The sequence below is a fragment of the Vipera berus genome (assembly GCF_964194415.1).
Source record: "Vipera berus genome assembly, chromosome: 1".
NCBI classification, from domain to species: Eukaryota; Metazoa; Chordata; class Lepidosauria; order Squamata; family Viperidae; genus Vipera; species Vipera berus.
In genome coordinates, this window is record NC_138202.1 from 316788675 (window position 1) to 316808932 (window position 20258).

The following is a 20258-nucleotide window of genomic DNA, read 5'->3' on the forward strand; positions in this document are numbered from 1 at the left end:
GCACAAAGCCCCAGCCACCCCCACCACCCTGCACTCTGCAGGCTCTGCCACATCCACCTGACCTTTACCATCTTCCACTGCAATGAAGCTTGCCCAGCCTGGCCTTACGTGAGGCAGCTACTGGCCATGCCAGGCCTTCTTCCCAGGGCCGCTCACTGTTTTCCAAATAGCATGCACCCCACACCTTCTTTCCCAAGCTTTCAGTTACTTACACAATTCCTACCTTCCTTCCCTGGCATCTGTATACATGCACACAACTGCACCCTCCTTCCCTCATCTTTCTACTCTCACATGTACCCCATGCCCTTCATCCCAGCCTCCCTGTGCTCATGTCACAGCATTTCCTCCCCCAACTTGTGCATGGCCTGCATGAGGCCTTCCACCTTCCTGCAGCACTCCTATACTGCTTGCTTGGGAGTCCTACCCACTTAGCAAACAATAATACATCTTTTATTATGACAACAACTGAGACTGGCTGAATTGCTGTCAGTAAGTAATGTGGTCACATGACATCGTACTTCACAATTGTTTCACTTCATGATGGGAATCCCTGTCCCAATTGCCATTGTAACTCAATGGTTACCTGCACTGTAATAGAACATCTCTTGATTTATTAAATCATATTTTCCTGTTGTTTTAAGTTAGATAATTCCAATTTATTTGTAATACACCAAGCAATTGTTTGGGTTTCAAATATTGGTTTGTACTCTATAATTAAACTACAATTTCCTGATTTCATGTACAGATATTTATTCTTAGCCCAATAAATCAAGACTTATTGGACTAGAACAATTATATCTAGATCACGTCTTAGTTAATGCTTGAAAACGCACTATTTTTTATCTATAGTAGTTTGAACAGTTGGCCTTTACTGGAAAAGTTCACATATACATTGGCATATGCTTAGGATCAATAAAAATAAAAAGTAAAATAAAAACATGTTCAACTTATTATACCAAAAGTTAATACAAATAACCCATTTCTATAATTCTGCTTTCAGATATGTGGATAATTTAATAACACCACCATGGTTACTTGCCATAATAATATAGTTTTGTTGATACTGAGATGAAAGTAATATTTGACCTAACTTAAATAGTTATGTCTTAGTTTAAAATATGTAATGTAACACTATTATATACTGTAAAATACCTAGGATATTATTTATTTTTTTAGGAATTTGATTCTGAGATGAAAAAAATAATATACAAGACACTTCGATTTGTTGCTCATTATTATGGTGCATCTTTAGCGGTATGTATGATTATATTTCCGAAGTACAATCCAACTTATCCTAAATCCTTTTTGAGTCTATTGGTTTCACTGAAAATATAAACTTTGTGTTGTAGCAGGAATGCAAAAAGTAAATCTCATCTTACAAAATATATATTTTAAAAACAGTCCTATAAATGTCAGATACAATTACATATAGAATGCTACTTAATATTGAGCCTGTCTGGTTTAAAAAAGATATGCCATAAGGGAACATGAATGAGCAATTCAGTTATTTGCCAGATGGAAAAAATTGGCACATTTTATTTACAAAATAAAATACAACCAAAGGAAATATGAAAATAAGTTTGTAACACTATGGATAATGAAATGGATAGTAGGTGTAAATGGGTAGTATGGATAGTAAAGGTCTAAATCTAGATGTTTAGAAAGGTTATGGTTATCTTAAATATTCTTCAATAAAGAAAATTCTAACGTATTTTTTTTAAAAAAACATTATTTTTATGTTGCAATTAGTTTTTTGTGTTTGTAAACACTTGATAGCTTCTGAACTAAATTACTATTTAATTAATTAAATTACTGTATTGTAGTTATTACATTATTGTATATGGATCTAATTGACATTTAATCGACCAACCAATCTCAATGAACTATATAAATCTGTTGGCACAGATACTTTATTTATGACATGTTTCAGAACCAATATTCTCCCAGTAAATCCTTAGTATGATTACCTTCTCTCTGATAATCACCTTTAGGTGTATTTCAGAGGTCCCTTCAAGGCCAGGCCTTTTAAAAGATACTATTGCAACAGACACATATTAATAATAAACTGCAAGAGTAGAAAAGGAAAAACAAATAAAAAGAAACAACAATTGTATACATTTGGCAACTTGATACCATTGTGTATTTGTATGTAAATAAATGATTATGTAATATTAAGAAGTACAAAAATTATAAATATATTCATTTAAAATGGTTATAGTATGCCCTAGTTTTCTACTAAAAAGATTCAAATTGGGATTCTTCCATACTCGGCTGTTTACTCAAAATGATTTTATATAAATGAAGACATTAGAACATATGTTTAAGTATATTGGAAAATATAGTTAAAAATGGAAGATAGATTTCATTAAAGCAAGCTGCAATTATTCTTCAAAATATTTTACCACCGTGTTATTTTTTTAGCCATTGCAAAAGTACATTTCCTGTACTTCTAAATAATAACTCCCCTTCTCTAGAAATATAATATCATAAATGATTTTATGATCAATTCTTCATTGCTCACCAAAATAAATTTGATGGCAAATGTACGCTATAAAGAAGTACAAGCTCATTTATAGAGTTGACATCCCAAATCCTCTTCCCATACATTTTCTGTGCGTTTTAAGGGAACCTGTCACATTTGCTATATTAGTTTAAAATATTAACATTAGGATAATAATGATTTTAAAAATCAATACATATCTTTAAAAGGGGATAATATTTAACTCTTTAAAGGAGATAGACATGAACCAGTCTTTAAATCTTATTTGTGTTAAGAATAAATGAGTTCTTAAAATCATAGAAATATTATGTCTGCATCAAAGTACATGTAAACCTCGACTTACGACCACAATTTAGCCCAGAATTTATGTTGCTGAGAAATTTGTTAAGTGAGTTTTGTCCCATTTTACGACTTTTCTTGCCATATTTGTTAAGTGAATTACTGTAGTTGCTAAGTTAATAACACAATTGTTAAGTGAATCTGGCTTCCCCATTGAATTTGCTTGTCAGAAGGTCACAAAAGGTGATCACATGACCCCAGGACACTGCAGATGTGGTAAGTATAAACCAGTTAACAAGCATCTGAATGTAAATCACATGACCATGTGGATGTTACAATGGTCATAAGTGTGAAAAATAACTCACTTTTTTCAGTGCTGTTGTAACTTCAAATGGTCACAAAATGAACTTTTCTAAGTCAAGGAGTACATGTACGGGTCATAGAAATCAGTGTATGTTCACTCATGTTAAAAAGGGGGCAAGTTTTGAATGGGCTGGGAATGGCATTTTACTATGTTTGCTGTGAAGAATGTAACTTAGATTGTTATGTTCTTTTCTCAGTTTACTAGCAAATCAGAAGCACTGTGGTTGAAAACACGTGCACTTATTAACCATTTGGCCTTTGGTTTTGAGAGAAGGTAAGTTACATGATTTTATACAAATGGCAATCCTGTCCAAAATGTTCAGTAAGTAAATGTAAACAGATTTTTAAGGCAACTCTTCCATTTGATCCAAGGATTCTTGCCTTCAAATACGGGCCACCCAATTAAGGTTTATGAAATAAGCAAAGTTGCAAGTGTTGAAAATGTTTTAAAATAAGACCTTAGTTTAGATAATATTTTCCTGCTTTAAATGAGCAAAGTATTTGTAACAAGTGGGTATTTGTTAAACAAGTAGCACTGTGCAATCCCAGGAAAACCACCGTTTCTTTAAAGAGCTGCAGACAGAAGTTATATTTATGCCTTCACACACTTCAAAGTACTTTTTGGAACTGAATATGAAAAATTGCATAGTCCTGCTCATATAGGCTGCAAATTAGACTCTTGGACAATGTTTATGACTAATTTATTCTGTTCGTATTTTTAAAGCAAATCCATGGCAGTGGATCCAAGTAAACCGCTTTTTATTCCAGCAGGAATGGACTCCCTTAGTCAAATAGGTTAGTAATCTTTTTTTTTTAATTTGGTTGACTATAGCATAGTTATTGCCCATCCAGATTTAAGAATGTAGAGAATACAGGGATGAAACAGACAAAAGTGATTCTGAAACATCAAAGAATGCATTTATGTATAATATCATTGAAGTAGATTGCAAAATTTTTGAAAGATTCAAACATTTTCTTCAATACTATTCTAATTATGTAAATTACAATGTGATCCTACAGATATCTTAGTTAGTAGTAAGTCTTACCGGTACTGAGTTCAGTAAAAATTACGCTCAGATGTTAGCAGTGGTACAACAGTTTCAATGTTCTGAATTGCCTCAGCCATCTGAATGTTCACTGGATGATTTGAATCAGTTACGTTCTGTAAGCCCAGCCTATCTTACAGGGATCTAGAGAAGATGGAAAGAGGCAACAGATGGCAGATGGCTTACTTCTCTTTTAAACTGTTGAGTGAATATTATTACAAATATTTTTAACAATTGTTAGGACCCCCTCCTGCTGCTGATAGTGACATTGGAAAGTTGCATGCACAAACACCTTTGGATTTATGGAAAAAAGTTTTTGCAAAGATATTTCCCCCAAAGGTAGGCATATTTCTAATTTCTATATTAGAATTTATTGATTTTTATTATTAATTATTAATTATGTATTAAGTTATCTCTAATTAATCCAAATCATTAGTTCCATTCACCACAGCTTGGGCCAATAAAATATGACTGAATCCTATTAAGAACAGAGGAGCATAAGAAGCCCTATGGAGACCCAGCCTTTCAGATGATGTTCTACTAGCAGTCAGTGCTGCCTAGATGATCACAACCTAGGGCCTTCATCATAAGTTGCCATGTATATAAATGAGCTGCAAAGGAAAAAAACAGATACTCCTATAGGAGTATTAACTTCACTGTTGACTGAGTGCCTTCTTGCATTTTGCTTGAAATATTGCAGAGATCAAGCTGCTTTTCTACCTATTACTTATTGACATGGCGAAAAGCCCATCCTGCTTTGAATTCTGTGCAATCTAATAAACCAATCTATGTGATATCCTAATCAGAACTATCTAAAGCTGTGAAGGAAGTTATCATTTTTTGCTGCTAAAATAATCAAATTAGAGTCTGCTGCCCCTTCCCTCCACCTCTGATTTGTCCAACAAGGACACCAACACCTCTGGGTTGTTTCAGGCAACTCTCATTAGTAGAGCTAGAAGGTGGCTCGGTTGCACCACAAGTGAGTTATGGATTCCCCCCCCACACGCCCCATTTTAGCTGCTTCAGCCAACCAGGTAGGCAATTGTTCTACTATTCAGGACAGTGATGAATGCTGCCTTTAGGAAATCTATTGCCATGCAACAACCGCTGTTCTGAAACCAAGCTCTAGATTCTTCTATTTCTTTTTAATTATCAGTCAGTCTCTAGCTTCCTATTTTTAGGACGTTTAGAAGGTGGTGTTTGATAAGCTCTCATATCCATCTCTCTTGGTCTGATTTTTTTTCAATCAATATTAGTGTAAATTTAGACCTGTAACAATATGGAGAATGTTTTTCACCACTGTCTGTGATTAATTTTTTTTGGCAAATAAAGTTATTTGTTCATCTTGCTTGTAGTAGATCTATCAAGAGCTTTGAAACTATTACCTATGAGTTATTGATGAGGAGATTCCAGACCTTAGCTGGAATGTATGGCTTTTGCCTATTTGTAGTCCTCTTTGGAGTACCAGACTCGATAAGGATGGGCACCCTTTCAATAGCTCCTGAGACTTCCAATATATATAAATGTGTTTAATAAATAAATAAAGCTCAAAATTAGGGTGTCCTATTAGACCAGATTCTTATCATGCTGTAGTTCCCCTTGTCTAAAGGAGGCAGCTGTGGAAGAAAGTTTTCATTAAACTGGAACATCTGTGAAATTATAAGACAGTCTCAAATGAGGGCTCCCTGGTGCTCTCTGAACTTGGTTGTTTCCTTTCAGACTCAAACTAAGTAACATCGTCAGTGCTAGGGTTTGCTTTCAGTTCATATTCTAGTAGTTTGCCCTCTTAGCATTGCTGGGAGTGATCTTGGAGTTCTTTGGTTGGGCTGTTTGACAGTTCCTTGATTGGGGTATTGTTTACTTCTCGATTGTTGGTCTGATGTTAATCTTGGGGTTAATCTATGCTCATCTGGGTCTTGATTGCTGGGAGAGGAGGTGTTTTGGTCTTTTTATTCCCTTTTTGGCTTGTTGATTGTTTTGCACAGTATGTAGATATTGTGTATGTCTATGTTTCTATTGATGGCCAATTTGTCAAGAGTGCTATGTTTCTAGGAATTTTCTAGTGTTTTTGGACTTGGCTTGGTCTAGCATAGTCACAGTTTCCCAGTTAAAATTAGGGTTAAGTCTGTACATATGTTGTGAAATTTAAGAGTTTTCATCATCTCTACAACAATACAACCAAGCTCAGAGAGCACTAAGGACGCCTCATTTCAACCTTGAGCTGCAAATCTACTTTATTGGTACAGTCTAAAATATTTCTGGAAAAGGTTATTGAGATGGTGAGCCATCATTGCTGCAGATATTTTAACAAACTGCATCACTGTTTGGCTTGGTGGTAGCAGAGCCTCAAATAGAAGGTCCATACAGAGAGTGGTAAGGACAGCTGAGAAGATTATAGAAAACTCGCTTCCCATTATTCAGGATACTGTTTACAAGCTTAGAGCTGGAAGCATTGTTAGAGACCCTACACACTGACTTCACAATTTGTTTCTGTTGCTCCCCTCTGGGAGGAGGTTTCAGAATATTTCTAGCAGGACTACTTGATTCTGTAACAGCTTTGTTCTTGTGCCATCTGTCTTGTAAATTCTCAAGATTCTTTTTTCTCATCATGTATATGTATACAACCGAACTGAACTGTGTTGTTTCTCTCTGTCATATGTGTGTGTGGGTATATGCATAGTTTTTGTCATGTTTAATGTATATTGGGGTGGTTACCCTTTGAGAGCTGAATGCAATGAAATTTCATTTTAATGAATGCTGATTAGTGTACATTTAAAGTGACAAGAAGGAAGGACTCACTGGAGAAGAGCCTAATGCTGGGAAAGATCGAGGGCAATAGAAGAAGGGGACGACAGAGAATGAGGTGGCTGGATGGAGTCACTGAAGCAGTAGGCGTGAGCTTAAATGGACTCCAGAAGATGGTAGAGGACAGGAAGGCCTGGAGGAATGTTGTCCATAGGGTCGCGATGGGTCGGACACGACTTCGCAGCTAACAACAACAAAGTGACAATAAAGCAATTCTGTTTAAATTCATATATGTATGGATTAAGCATTTATTATATACAAACAGTAGTTTATTATGTACTTACACTTAAGTTAGTACAGGCCCAGAATAAAATAATATAATAATAATGAAAACAATAATACATTATACAGTAATTAATCATAATATAATATCAAATAAAGAGCCTTTCAACTAAAAGGTCCACAACAAATAATTAGGGATACTTGGGCTGAAAATGTTTCTCTATACTTGTTACAGGGACATTTCAAGGCACACTTGTTAAGCAAGTAAATAACATTACTTTTTGTACTTTTTATTTTATATTTTTAGAAAGTAGGCATTTTCAAAGAAGCTAGGGACCCAGCTCAGGATCCACAATATGCTGAATATGAAGTTGATGCCATGCGAAGTCAAAAAAATGAGGTATGTTGTTATGCTATTATTGTGGCCATATTTTATGTTTATGTTTTATGTTTTATTTAATTTATATACCGCCCTTCTCCCTAGGGACTCAGGGCGGTTCACAGGGCATATAAATAAAAATACAATACTATACAAAAGTTAAAACAAAGATTAAATCAGTGCCCAATTAAAAAACAATAATGCAATCTAAAATGACAATTTAAAACACAGCTCCCCCATCAGGCCAGACCGGCCAATTCAAACAAATGGGTCTTCAGACCACGACGGAAAGTTCGGAGGTCTGATGCCGTCCGGAGCTCCACCGGCAGTTGGTTCCACAAAGCCGGGGCACCCACAGAGAAGGCTCTCCCCCTGGGGGCCGCCAGTCGACATTCCCTGACCGGAGGCACCCTGAGGAGGCCCTCTCTGTGGGAACGCACAGGGCGGAGGGGAGTTGAAGCCGGCAGCAGGTGGTCCCCGAGGTACCCCGGACCCATGCCATGTAGGGACTTAAAGATCATAACTAAGACCTTGAACCTCACCCGGAAGACAACTGGTAACCAATGCAGCTCGCGGAGCAAAGGTGTAACATGGGAGTACCGGGAAACTCCCAAGACAACTCTCGCGGCCGCATTCTGTACCAGTTGGAGCCTCCGAGTGGTCTTCAAGGGAAGCCCCATGTAGAGAGCATTACAGTAGTCAAGGCGAGAGGTCACGAGCGCATGAGTGACCGTGCACAGGGCATCCCGGTCCAGATAGGGCCGCAACTGGCGCACCAGGCGAACCTGGGCAAAAGCCCCCCTAGTCACGGCCACTACATGATCTTCTAGGGTAAGCCGTGAATCTAGGAGGACTCCCAAGTTGCGAGCCCTATCCACGGGGGGTAAGAGCTCACCCCCCATAGAAAGAGATGGAACATCTTGAATGTCCCGGGATGCCGGAATGCACAGCCACTCAGTCTTGTCAGGGTTGAGCTGAAGTCTGTTCCTCCCCATCCAGACCCGAACCGCCTCCAGGCAACGGGACATCACAGCGAGGGCATCACTGGGGTGGTTTGGGGTCGAAAAGAAAAGTTGGGTATCATCGGCATATTGATGATACCCAACTCCAAAACCACGAATGATCTCACCCAGCGGTTTCATGTAGATGTTGAACAGGAGAGGCGAGAGAACCGACCCCTGAGGAACTCCACAAACGAGAGACCTCGGGGCCGATCTCTGCCCCCCTGCCAACACCGACTGCGAACGTCCCAGGAGATAGGAGGAGAACCACCTAAGAACCGTGCCTCCCACTCCCAATCCCCTGAGACGCCGCAGCAAGATACCATGGTCGATGGTATCGAAATAATAAAACCTGGATAATTTATGTGGTGTTTCACAGCTGCTATAAATATGCCCAAAATCAGTGAAGTTGAGCTTTCCTGCTCAGAAAAGCACACTGGCTGAGGAATTCTGGGAGTTGAAGTCCTCAAGTCATAAAAGGGCCAAGTTTGAAGACCCCTGGCATAATATTAGTAGTTTCTAGAAAAATGTTTGTTTATATATATATATTAACCCAAATACATCTATACAATCTCTGTGAAAAATCTGTCCCTTCCATTAAGGTGATAGAACCATAAATAAGAACAATCCATTCTGAAATCCACATTGAGTAACTGGCATGATAGTACAATCTGACATTTAGAATTGCAAATCTTGCAAATTCTTGAATTTCTTTCTTGGTGTTTTAATAGCGTGCCATTTGTTTGCGCCATTCAGTATCTTATTCTCAATAGGGATTAAAATAATTTGAAATAGAAATTTTAGTCTTGGTAAAATATTCACTTTAACTGCTATAGTAGCTCTTCCTAACCAAGACAAATTTTATTTCTTCTATCTTCAACTATCAAGTATTATGTTTCCAGACTGGAAAATAATAATTCTTGAATTGTTAAATATTTAGCCTTTTTTTAGCAGTAAAGGTAATGCCAGTTAGCCAGTTCACAAATTGCTTTTCATCTTCTGTTGAACTCCATATCAAGATCTAAATTTTCTCTTTATCAATCTGAGACGTTTTCATCAATGTATATAGTATATGTTTCTTCAACGTTGTTAAGGAGCCTCTACAATGAACAATTGTTTTAAAGGTGTTTGCTTATTTGTATGAAATAACAATGTATGATTATCTATTTGTATGAACAAAGGTCAGATTTGAATTCAGTGTTGCAGAGGGACTATTATAGTCTCCTAACCTTGATTTGACTTCCTAAATCCTGGACCATATTAGCATTAATTTAATTTAATTTAATTTAATTGGATTTATATGCCACCCTTTCCCGAAGGACTCAGGGCGGTTTACAGGGTAATTTAAAACAAGAAATACAAAAGTTAAAAACAATTAAAAATAATTACAACAGTCCCTGAAAAAGCTAGTTTTGTAAAAATAGGTCCATATAACATATTTTAAAATCATAAACTGCATATTTTCTATACAACTTTCAGAATTCTGAATTTCCACACTATATTTAAAGACCTAGTTTAATATAAAAGCATCTTAGGGATCACATCATTAGTAGTGAACCAAATTATTATCTTAATGATATAATGTTTATTTATGGAGCTGAAATGATCTGCAATTAAATACATACTCTAGGGTACTTCCACTAGATGACAAATAAATTTGGAACGACAGATTTAGGTCATTACTTGTGATCCTGATTTGTGTATGAATATGTGTACATTCCACTGGATTATGACTTTCATAGAGCTCAGATATGTTACTGAATTTATTTTATCACTTAGAATAGAGCATTCAGTTTAATTGCTTGTCATATACATTCTTGCTTCTCATTCATTCAAAATGTGATTTGGTGCTTTTATTAACAAAATAGGAAAAATAGGGTAGCAGTAACATTAATTTTCAGTATGATTTAATCTTTTTCCAGGAGTTTCTTAGTTGCAGTGTTCTTTTCTTTTAGAAAGATTGTTATCGTTATTGATGCCATTGAATGTTGCTACAGCTTTTGTTGCTGGTATTATTGCAGGAAAAATATGGTAATAGACAAGTTTCTGTCAAAAGAAAATTATCTGCTGTTATTTCCCTAAAATTTCCATCTGAAGTTCAGTTATTATAAGATTATTGTAACATTTGAACTGGCTTTTATGAAAACATTTTGGGATTTTTATATTTCATTTGATTTTAAAAGCTGCCAGATAACCCTGAATACATCTGTAAGAAAACAATTCCCTAGCTACATACAGTTTTTAAATGCTTTAGGATTTCCCATAATTATATGAAAATTGAGAGTGAAATGGCTGTTATCTTAAGAATAAGTATTAAATGCTTCAGAAAGCTAATCTTTTCCCTCCTTTTCGTAGTCCTTTGTTCCATACATTCTTTTAAAGATAAAGCATTTATAGAGAGAAGAGCATTTATGCTAAAGGTATATTGTCAAATACAATGCTTTGTATTCTGTTTCTTGGAGGTATTCATGCATGGTAGCATTTTAGTTCGTGCATTTTTCCGTGATCATTTCATGTTGCTCTTTGGACTCAGAATGTGTATCTATAGAGTTTTATATACTTCTCATATTGCTGCTGACATTAGGGACCATGTACTGGAAGAAGTACCAGGGACCTCTATTTCTAACCAAATCTTTCTCAGTCAAAGAAAAAAACTGTCCTAGAATGAAACTGTTCGAATTTTCTTTGCATTGATGCTCAACTGCCATGGAAAATGCCTACCATTATTCTAGAATACACCACATGCCCATATATATCACTTTACTACTTTCTTACGACTTTTTCATTCGGCACATATGTTTTTTTCAATTCTTGATGATAATAAAACTGGCATTGAATTTCAATGAAGTTACCTTGTAGTGACAGTGAAGAGGCTCAGCTATCAGAAGATACTTTAAATCACAGGATTTAAGTAGTAGTAGTAGTAGTAGTAGTAGTAGTAGTAGTAGTAGTAGACGACTTTATTGTCATTTCAACAATACACAGTACAGTACACAGTGAAACGAAACAACGTTTCCCCAGGACCAAGGTGCTACATCAGACTACACGAATCAAAAGAAGAACAGAACTACAAACTACACATAATTCTAAACTAAAAACTTAAAAACTACAAATTCAAGTATTTATAGTTCCAGTTTCTTCGTGTTGAGAATTCTAATGGCTTGTAGGAAGACACTGTTACACAATCTGGATGTCCGAGCCCGAATACTCCTGTACCTCTTTCCAGATGGCAAAAGAGTGAAGAGTGTATATGAGAGGTGTGTGTAATCAGCCACAATGTTTCTGGCTTTACGGATGCAATGTGTGATGTAAATATCCATGACAGAGGGGAGAGAAACCCCGATGATCTTCTCTGCCATCCTCACTATCTGCTGTAGGGTTTTGCGATCCAAAACGGTGCAGTTTCCAAACCAGGCAGTAATGCAACTGCTCAGGGTGCTCTCAATAGTCCCTCTGTAGAAGATTGTGAGGATGTGTGGTGGAAGCTGTGCCTTCCTCAGTTTCCTCAGAAAGTAAAGACGCTGGTGGGCCTTCCTTGTTATGGAACAGGTGTTGAGGGACCAAGTGAGATTCTCCGCCAAATGAACACCTAGAAATTTGGTGCTCCTTACGATCTCCACGAAGGAGCCATCGATGTTCAGCGGAGAGCGGTCGTATTTTGTCTTCCTGAAGTCAACAACCATCTCTTTTGTTTTGTCTACATTCAGAGACAGGTTGTTGGCTTTGCAGCAGTCTATTAGCTTCTCCACCTCCTCTCTATATGCTGACTCATCGTTCTTGCTGATGAGACAGTGAACTTAATGATGTGGTTCGAACTGTGCATTGCTACACAGTCGTGTGTCAGCAGAGTGAACAACAGGGGACTGAGCACACAGCCCTGAGGGGCCCCAGTGTTCAGTATGATGATGTTAGAAATGTTATTCGCGATCCAGACTGACAGGTCTTCCAGTCAAAAAGTCCAGGATCCAGTTACAGAGGGAGGTGTTCAGGCCCAACAGGGCCAGCTTCCCCATCAGGTGTTGGGGAATAATAGTGTTGAATGCTGAACTAAAGTCTATGAACAGCATACATATGTATGAGTCCTTGTTTTCTAAATGAGTGAGAGCTAGATGGAGTGTAGTAGAGATGGCGTCATCGGTGGAACTATTTGTTAGCGGTATGCAAACTGCAGTGGATCCAGTGTTACGGGCAGCAGGTCTTGAGATTTTGTTTACTTCAGATCTTCTTAATACAAATAATTTGATAGAATAAACCTATATTGTCAATGTAATGCACTTCAGAGGTATTGTGCAATAATTAATATTGTTTATTTATATCATTATCAGACTGTGATACTAAAAAGTAAATTTTGGTAAGCTTTACTTAAAATAATGAAATTCCCCATTCCTAATCCTAACTCAGAATGGTTTACAATCAGTTAACTCAGAATTAAGACTTATTTGATTAGCGGAGATCACAGCTGCAATATAATCCTTTTCCATTTGAAAAACAATTCAAACTAATCTTAGTGCTACATCCTGAAATGGATGACACTAGATTTAATTTCTAGCTACTTTAAAAACCAATTATAGCTCAGTTGTTTAGTACTTAGCACAATTGTTGATATTTTTCAAGTTGTTTGCACAGTTGTTAGTATTCAAGTCACTTTCCACTTTGTCTGATCAGATAAGTAAATATGCATCTGGAGAACAAGAAGGGACTGAAAAGGTATGCACTCAATTTGAGAAGTTAATTAACATAGTGCAAAAATTACAGAAAGATATGTCACAAACTAAATCATAATTTATGAAATGCCCATAATTATAAAAAATGTTTTCATTTTATTATAATGCCAAATGGTCAAGTCCGCATTTATATTTTTCTATTTTGAAAATTCAAAATCAATTCACTTTTTAACTGTTGACTTACTAAATAAAAAGCTATTTCCATACCTCAGTAAGTCCTAGGTAAGGGCTCTTTGAAACTGCAAGTGGTTGATATGAGTGCTCTTATAGTAATAAACTTCAGTAATTTTCTAGTAAATCTTGGCATTGGAATGGCATTCAGAAACAGTATGAAATTAAAAAATAAAACTACAGTTTGCTTAATGTAAAAAATGTACCTGAAAACATCTTTAACCATGGCTTATTCTGGGAATTTCTTTTTCATCATGTTTATGATTAAAATGTATGAATATATCACTACAGTATATTATTATTACTATTATTATTATTATTACTATTATTATTCTTTATTATTAACAGATTTGTATTTCACTTTTTTATTCTTTTAATATTTGGTTTTGCCTTTTTTCCCCCCAACACAGCAACCTTGTTGAGCTGTGAAAAAGTGATTGGCCCCAAGTCACCAGCTGACTTTCATGCCTAAGAAAGGCCTAAAAACTTACTTATTTGAACAAGCCGGCCTGGTCTGATGGGTGTGGGCTATTTTAATATTAATTTTATTAATTTTTATTGTAATTGGGCTACATTATTTAATTCTTTCTTAACTTTTGTACATTGTATTTTTATTGTATTTATTGCCCTGTACACCGCCCTGAGTCCTTTGGGAGAAGGGCGGTATAGAAATTAAATTATTATTATTATTATTATTATTATTATTATTATTGTTATTATTATTATTATTATTATTATTATTATTATTATTATTATTATTATTATTATTACTCACAACCTCCTTTTTTCTGGTCCAGCACCTTAACCACTATGCCAAATTGGTTCTCCCTGATATTTTCAGTGCAAGGCTTCTTTTCTTCCAGGTGTTCAGACTTATCTTTCATATGTTATGTCATTTGTTTATGTTTCTATTTTAAAACTTACATTTATGTATTATTTTGTTATTACACTGATTTAATTTTAATTTAATTTATTAAACCTGTATGCCACATGACTCTCAATTATTCTGGGTGGCTCACAACAGTTGAATAAAATTAATAAAACATTAAAATACATCTTTATTGATATCAGGTGGGTGTGCTGGGTTCTGCATTGTATTATCACTCATTATATTATTGATATAAGATTCATCCTTTCAGTATCCAACAGTTCATATAAAATTGATGTAGTGATATAACGGGCATTTCAAATACTAAAATAGTGGTATACTAATTTTTAAAGGTTTCTGATATATTTTTAATATGTACATGCCATAACTTTTGTCAGAAACATGAAGTTAGTGATTAAACTGGTCAATAAGCTGTGTGAGGGAGATAATCATTAGAGTTATCGCTGTTTAGAGGCATTCTTTTTGTGGCTTTTTTCAAACTATTATTTCAGATCTATATAAAAAAATCCAACTTTGGGTATTTTTATGTGGAAGATAGCCAATCTATGATTTGAGCTAAATAGACAATATTGGAATTTTCAACTATTCCTGAAGCATCTGTTTCTCCTTGCCCTGTGCCACTTCTAAGAATAAGCTCTTCCCACCACCAAGGCCAGTCCCCTTGAGCACCTGTCATATATACAGAGAGCTACACTCACAAGTTTATGTGTACTAGACAACTCGTAATCTGTTGGGTTATCCTTTCAAAGATATTTTTTTTACTTAAGTAGAGAAACAGAATGACCATAGGTGGGCAAAAAAAAGTAGTGAGATTGGGAGCAACTTCCAACTTCCTGCTGGCTTCCCCATTGATTTTCCTTGTAGGAAGCTAGCAAGGAGCACTGGAAATGATAGTTATGTGATCATGGTGGCACAACAGCCCTGAAGCAGCCACAACTGCCCAAGTTCAATACTTGTGGGAGTCATGGGTTCCTGGGTTTGGGGTGCATTCTTTAAGTTAGCCATTTGAAGTACAGTACATTGATTCAATCATTGTTGCCCTATGATGTGCACCAGTTTGCCCAATGAAGGTTATAAACACGAATTTTAGTAGTATATAGATACTTGTAGGATACAAAGGGAAAGGCTTGGGTCTAATTCAATATGTACAGTAGAATGTAAGATGAGATGAATAGTTGGATTCATAATATTTGCAAGCTGAAAAGTGCAATGCAGTTGTTGAGATCTTGAGATTTAATGTTTCACTCTCTCATTTCCCTTTCAGGAATTAGAACAGTACAAAAGAAATGCTGCTAAAACCTGGAAAGAAATAGAATTTGATTCTTGACTGAATCCAGCTTTCAATTTAAACCTATATTTCATTCCTTTAAGTGGATCCAAGTAAGGTTTGTAACAGCTGTTTAATATATGAATGAATTAAAAATATTGTACTTATTGTTGTTAGTGATGATTTATATATATATATATATATATATGTATGTAGTGTCATTAAAAGGAGACACGATTGCAAAACTGCTTGAGAAATAAATGCAAATATGTATGTGACATGAAAGCAGTTGTCTAGAGAACTGAAAGGGTACCTAAAAGATCAGCCAAGAGCAAGTTGATGTCCTATAGGCGGCTAGCGTAGCAAGCCATTATATTCAAACTTAGTGTATGTATCGATTATCTGTTAACCACATTGAAGTAAAGGTTTGAGTAAATAATTCCTGTAATTGTATAACACTGTGGTATGTTGTTTACCAGCTGAGCTATAAACATCCATAAATTTTCCACAAATCAGCACATGCAATAAATGTTATGTTTTAAACTATTGGACAGTGCTAACACATTTAGTTCTGTTTCTTGCAGACTGTTTTTGTTTAAATTGAGGAGTGCACCGATTTTACTGATCTTAGCAAAAGTATACTTGAAAATAAGAAAATTCATGTGTAAGTTTTCACACATTAATAACTTAAACCAATTAAACTCCATTGAAAAGTATGCACATTTTAAAGAAAGTTTTCAGGTCAAGATAAATTGTATATCTAAAGATTTCTCATGCATATAGAAATACATATATATATTTATATAAATATATATAAATATATATATATATATTGTAATAATTTCAATAAAAGGTAATTGTCCATGCATAATTCATGTCTATGCCTAGCTGGTTTGTAAGATACAACTAACATCAATTGCATCGATCCACTGGTTAACTGAGAACATAAATTTGTCTTCGATACCAGTAGTCCTCATTTAGTGACTATTTGTTCAGCTACCATTCAAAGTTATGACAGTGCTGAAGGAAGAGACTTACAGCTTGTCCTCAAAATTGAGATCATCATAGCATCCCCGTGGTCACATGATCACAACTCAGGCACTTGGTAACTAGCTCACAGTTATGACGGTTGCAGCATCTTGCAGTCACATGATAACTATTTATGACCTTCCCTCCCAGCTTTCAACAAGCAAAGTCAATGAGAAAGCCAGCAGGAGGTCACAAATAGTAATCACATGACATCACACCTAAGGACCACACAGGATTTGCTTAACGACCTCGCTGGAACTGTTGTTAAAAGTGAGTGCACTCACAACGACATTGTTTAGAACAGAGATCCCAATCCCAATTACCATTGTTAACCAAGGGCTAACTATTGAAGAATTAATATCTTAGCAATAATAAGGGTAATAATAAGAGCATGGGGAATCTGTTTCTATTGTCCAGGTGCAGTTTCCAGTTTGGAGGGATGTCGTTCAAAAGTATGTGTACATCTAAAAATATTAAACTTTGTTTCAAAATCAAATAAATATGTAATTTCCAGAATATATTAATTCTAATAAAGCCTTGTCTTATTCCTTTCCTGGCTTGGAACCAATCTATTTTGCCATGTTCCATCTGGACTGCAGCTTATCCTGTGTATATATATATATTTTCTGAAGGGCATTCCACCGCTTATTCAGGTTAACACAATTAAAGGCCTTGCTATAATCTGTAGAGCCCATATTGTATTGTTTAGTTTTTTCAATTATCCAGTCTACATCAAAAAGCTTTCCTGTTTCTCAACCTATTCTGAAAATCCAGCTTCAATATCTGGCATCTCCCTTTCCATTTAGGGATCTAATCTGTATTGAATGATCCTAAACATTATTTTGCTAGTATGTAACTTAACGGTGTAATGTAATTGGCACTCTCTTAAGTCTCCTTTCTTTGCTATTGTATGTAGACTGACCTCTGTTATCTCTGTGTTGTTTTCCAGATTGACTGACATAGTTTAGTTAGAATCTTTACAGATTTTTCTTTTGTTACTATTTCTTGAGATATTCATCAGTTCTCATAACCTTGAGATTTGGTAATGACTAGACTACCAATCAAACTTCATCTTCTGAGTTCTGTGGTCTTTTTGAAAAAAAAGTTTTGTTTTTCCAGCCAGTTTCATCATCAATATTATAATGCTGCATCTTGCTATTCTAACGGGTCCCTTTGTTACGTTTCTTCTTGCCTGGCAGCATCAGCAACTAAATGTCCTGAATGGGTTAATTTAGCCACAGTATAAAGATGTTTAATACTCCAGAAGATTTTCAGCTCTTCCTCACTTGCATATTAAGTGCTATCTGACCTGAAGAACACATCTCCTAACACAACATCATCACTTTATCTTGTCTAACCATGTGCTTTTTTTTTTTAGTAAAATACAAGACTGATTAACCATTGCCTTCTCGCCCACAGTGTGAATTGATGTCTTGCATCTTCAGCATCTTCCAAAGCACTACAGTGTGATATAGGCTCCTGCTTGCTTTAGTTGGGTGACTTTCATGACTTACAATTAACATGCTGCTGAGAAAGTTATATATATAGATAAGGCTTGTCTTTCTCAGCTAAACGTTAATTGCTGAGTGGGGTGGTATTCACCGGCTGGAGTTTTTTAAGAAGAGAGTAGACAGTCACTTGTCTGAAATGGTATAGGTTCTCCTGCTCGAGCAGGGGGCTGGACTAGAAGACCTCCAAGGTCCCTTCCAGCTCTATTCTATAAAATAAAAAATAAATCCACACGTTATAATACACAAGAAAAAAAGTATTATATATATTTTTAAAAAAAATTGGATCCTATCATAAATTCAACGAATGCTGGAACATTTCTTCATCTTACAGCTGAGAACTAAAAGCTAAGTGAGCTTCAAGTAGAAGGAATACTACAAAAAGACTCATTTCTGTCTGGATATTAAAAGAGGGTTACCACAATTTTTCCAGACGTATCCTCTTTAAAAGCTTCATCTGGCAAGTTTTTAAAAAAATATCTGATATTTTGTAACTCCTGATGATTTCCCATTCTTTGAAATCTACTCTAAGGGCTAGTGAAATGGGGTGCCTGCTGACTGCATGCTGGACGTGCTGGATGTTGAATATGCTGTTGGGAAGATATGTGTTTTAGTGGCATCCACAAGACCAGAGCCAATACCCATGAGGGCATTGATGGAAGTTCCTCTGTAGTGGTTCATGTTTGGGAAGAACAGCTGAAACATCAGCACCATCATCCGTGCATGCTACGTGATATGCAACCCGCTAAGGCACTCCAGCACGTAAGGGAAAAATTCAGTTGGGCATCCTTTTTGTTACTACTTATGGCCAGAACAGATATTTTTCCCCTCTATACTTGTGTTTTTTATTTTTATTTTTGTAAGTAAAGAACTTCCATAATTCTCTTAAATTCCCTTCTGCCAGTTTCAATCCATTTCTCTGATCTATCAGTTTGAACCCAGCCTGAAATCTCACTGAGATGTAAAGCCGCTTCTTACATTCAGTAGCAGGGTCCCATGCTATGTAGAGATATGGGCTATTGTACGTAACGCCTAAACTAAACTGGAGTGGGGGGGAATGGGGAGGCTGTAATTTCAAATCCCATCAAACCCAAGCTGAGCTCCAATGAGGCCTTTGCTAAATTTTTGCCGGGTGGGGGAGGGCATGTTGAGCTCCTCTTGAAATTAATGAAGCTTGTTAGATTGCACCTCTTGTGACAGATGAAAAGTATGATTGAAAAATGTTGGCTAGAGGTAGGTGGTAGGTATGTGTAGCAGGTGGCAGTCTAATAAAAAAACGACAGAGTATTTAATTTGTGCTGGAAAGGTAGCCACTGTAGTCCCCTAGATCTTGTAATATCTGTTGTGATTGAAATCACAGCATCTCTCCACATCAGAAATCCCCCTCAAATACAGAGTCCAATTTCACTTTAGTTACATGGTTGAATCTCAACCCTTAGTAAAGACTGCTTGCCCAGTTGTTATGTACTGGAGAAGAGGAGTAGTCCTGGAAATCTACAATTTTTGTACATTTCAAAATGAAGCAGCTTGCTATTTAGACATTTTTCAGTGTACACTTACTAGTTCATCACTGAATCCATCACTCAGTAAATTACTAAACTATAAGCAATATTAGCATTATCAGATCGTTTGGTTTTCTGGAGTGATGAAGGCACAATTTACACCTCAGTTTGGCGATAAATTTACTACAATAAATTTTCAGATAAATCCTTCCTTAGCTTGTCACCTACACATGTAATGACGTTCATATCAATAATATCTGAGAAGTGATTTACACAATTAAGCATAATCATAGGATTTGTCAGCATAATGATAACTGATCCCAACTATTGATGCTCACTATTTAAATGATTGGATAGTTTCCCATCCTCAAAATCCATAGTCTTCCATTTGAAGTCATCTAATATTTTAAACATTATTAGTCCAATTCCAGTTCAAAGATAAGGACATTCAGTGTCCTTGTTTGCCCTTACTTATTAACACCTGGATTCTACACTGAACATAATTTCTAAGTTTGTACCTATATGTATAAATCAGCACATCCAGTACACTCGCAAACTCCTGATCTATTAAAT

At 36.0% G+C, this 20258-nt stretch overlaps 1 protein-coding gene across 1 annotated transcript in view; it reads left to right on the forward strand.

Annotated features, from left to right (window-relative positions):
- The window catches only part of DYNC2LI1 (dynein cytoplasmic 2 light intermediate chain 1), a 29488-nt gene extending 12271 nt beyond the window's left edge, over positions 1-17217 (forward strand). Inside the window, exons 8-13 of the mRNA XM_081314884.1 lie at positions 1177-1254; positions 3340-3416; positions 3867-3937; positions 4430-4527; positions 7523-7615; positions 15644-17217. Of these exons, the coding sequence (XP_081171010.1) occupies positions 1177-1254; positions 3340-3416; positions 3867-3937; positions 4430-4527; positions 7523-7615; positions 15644-15706 (480 nt within the window). The 3' untranslated portion in view covers positions 15707-17217. The remainder of the gene's footprint in view (positions 1-1176; positions 1255-3339; positions 3417-3866; positions 3938-4429; positions 4528-7522; positions 7616-15643) is intronic.
- The last annotated feature ends 3041 nt before the right edge of the window (positions 17218-20258 follow it).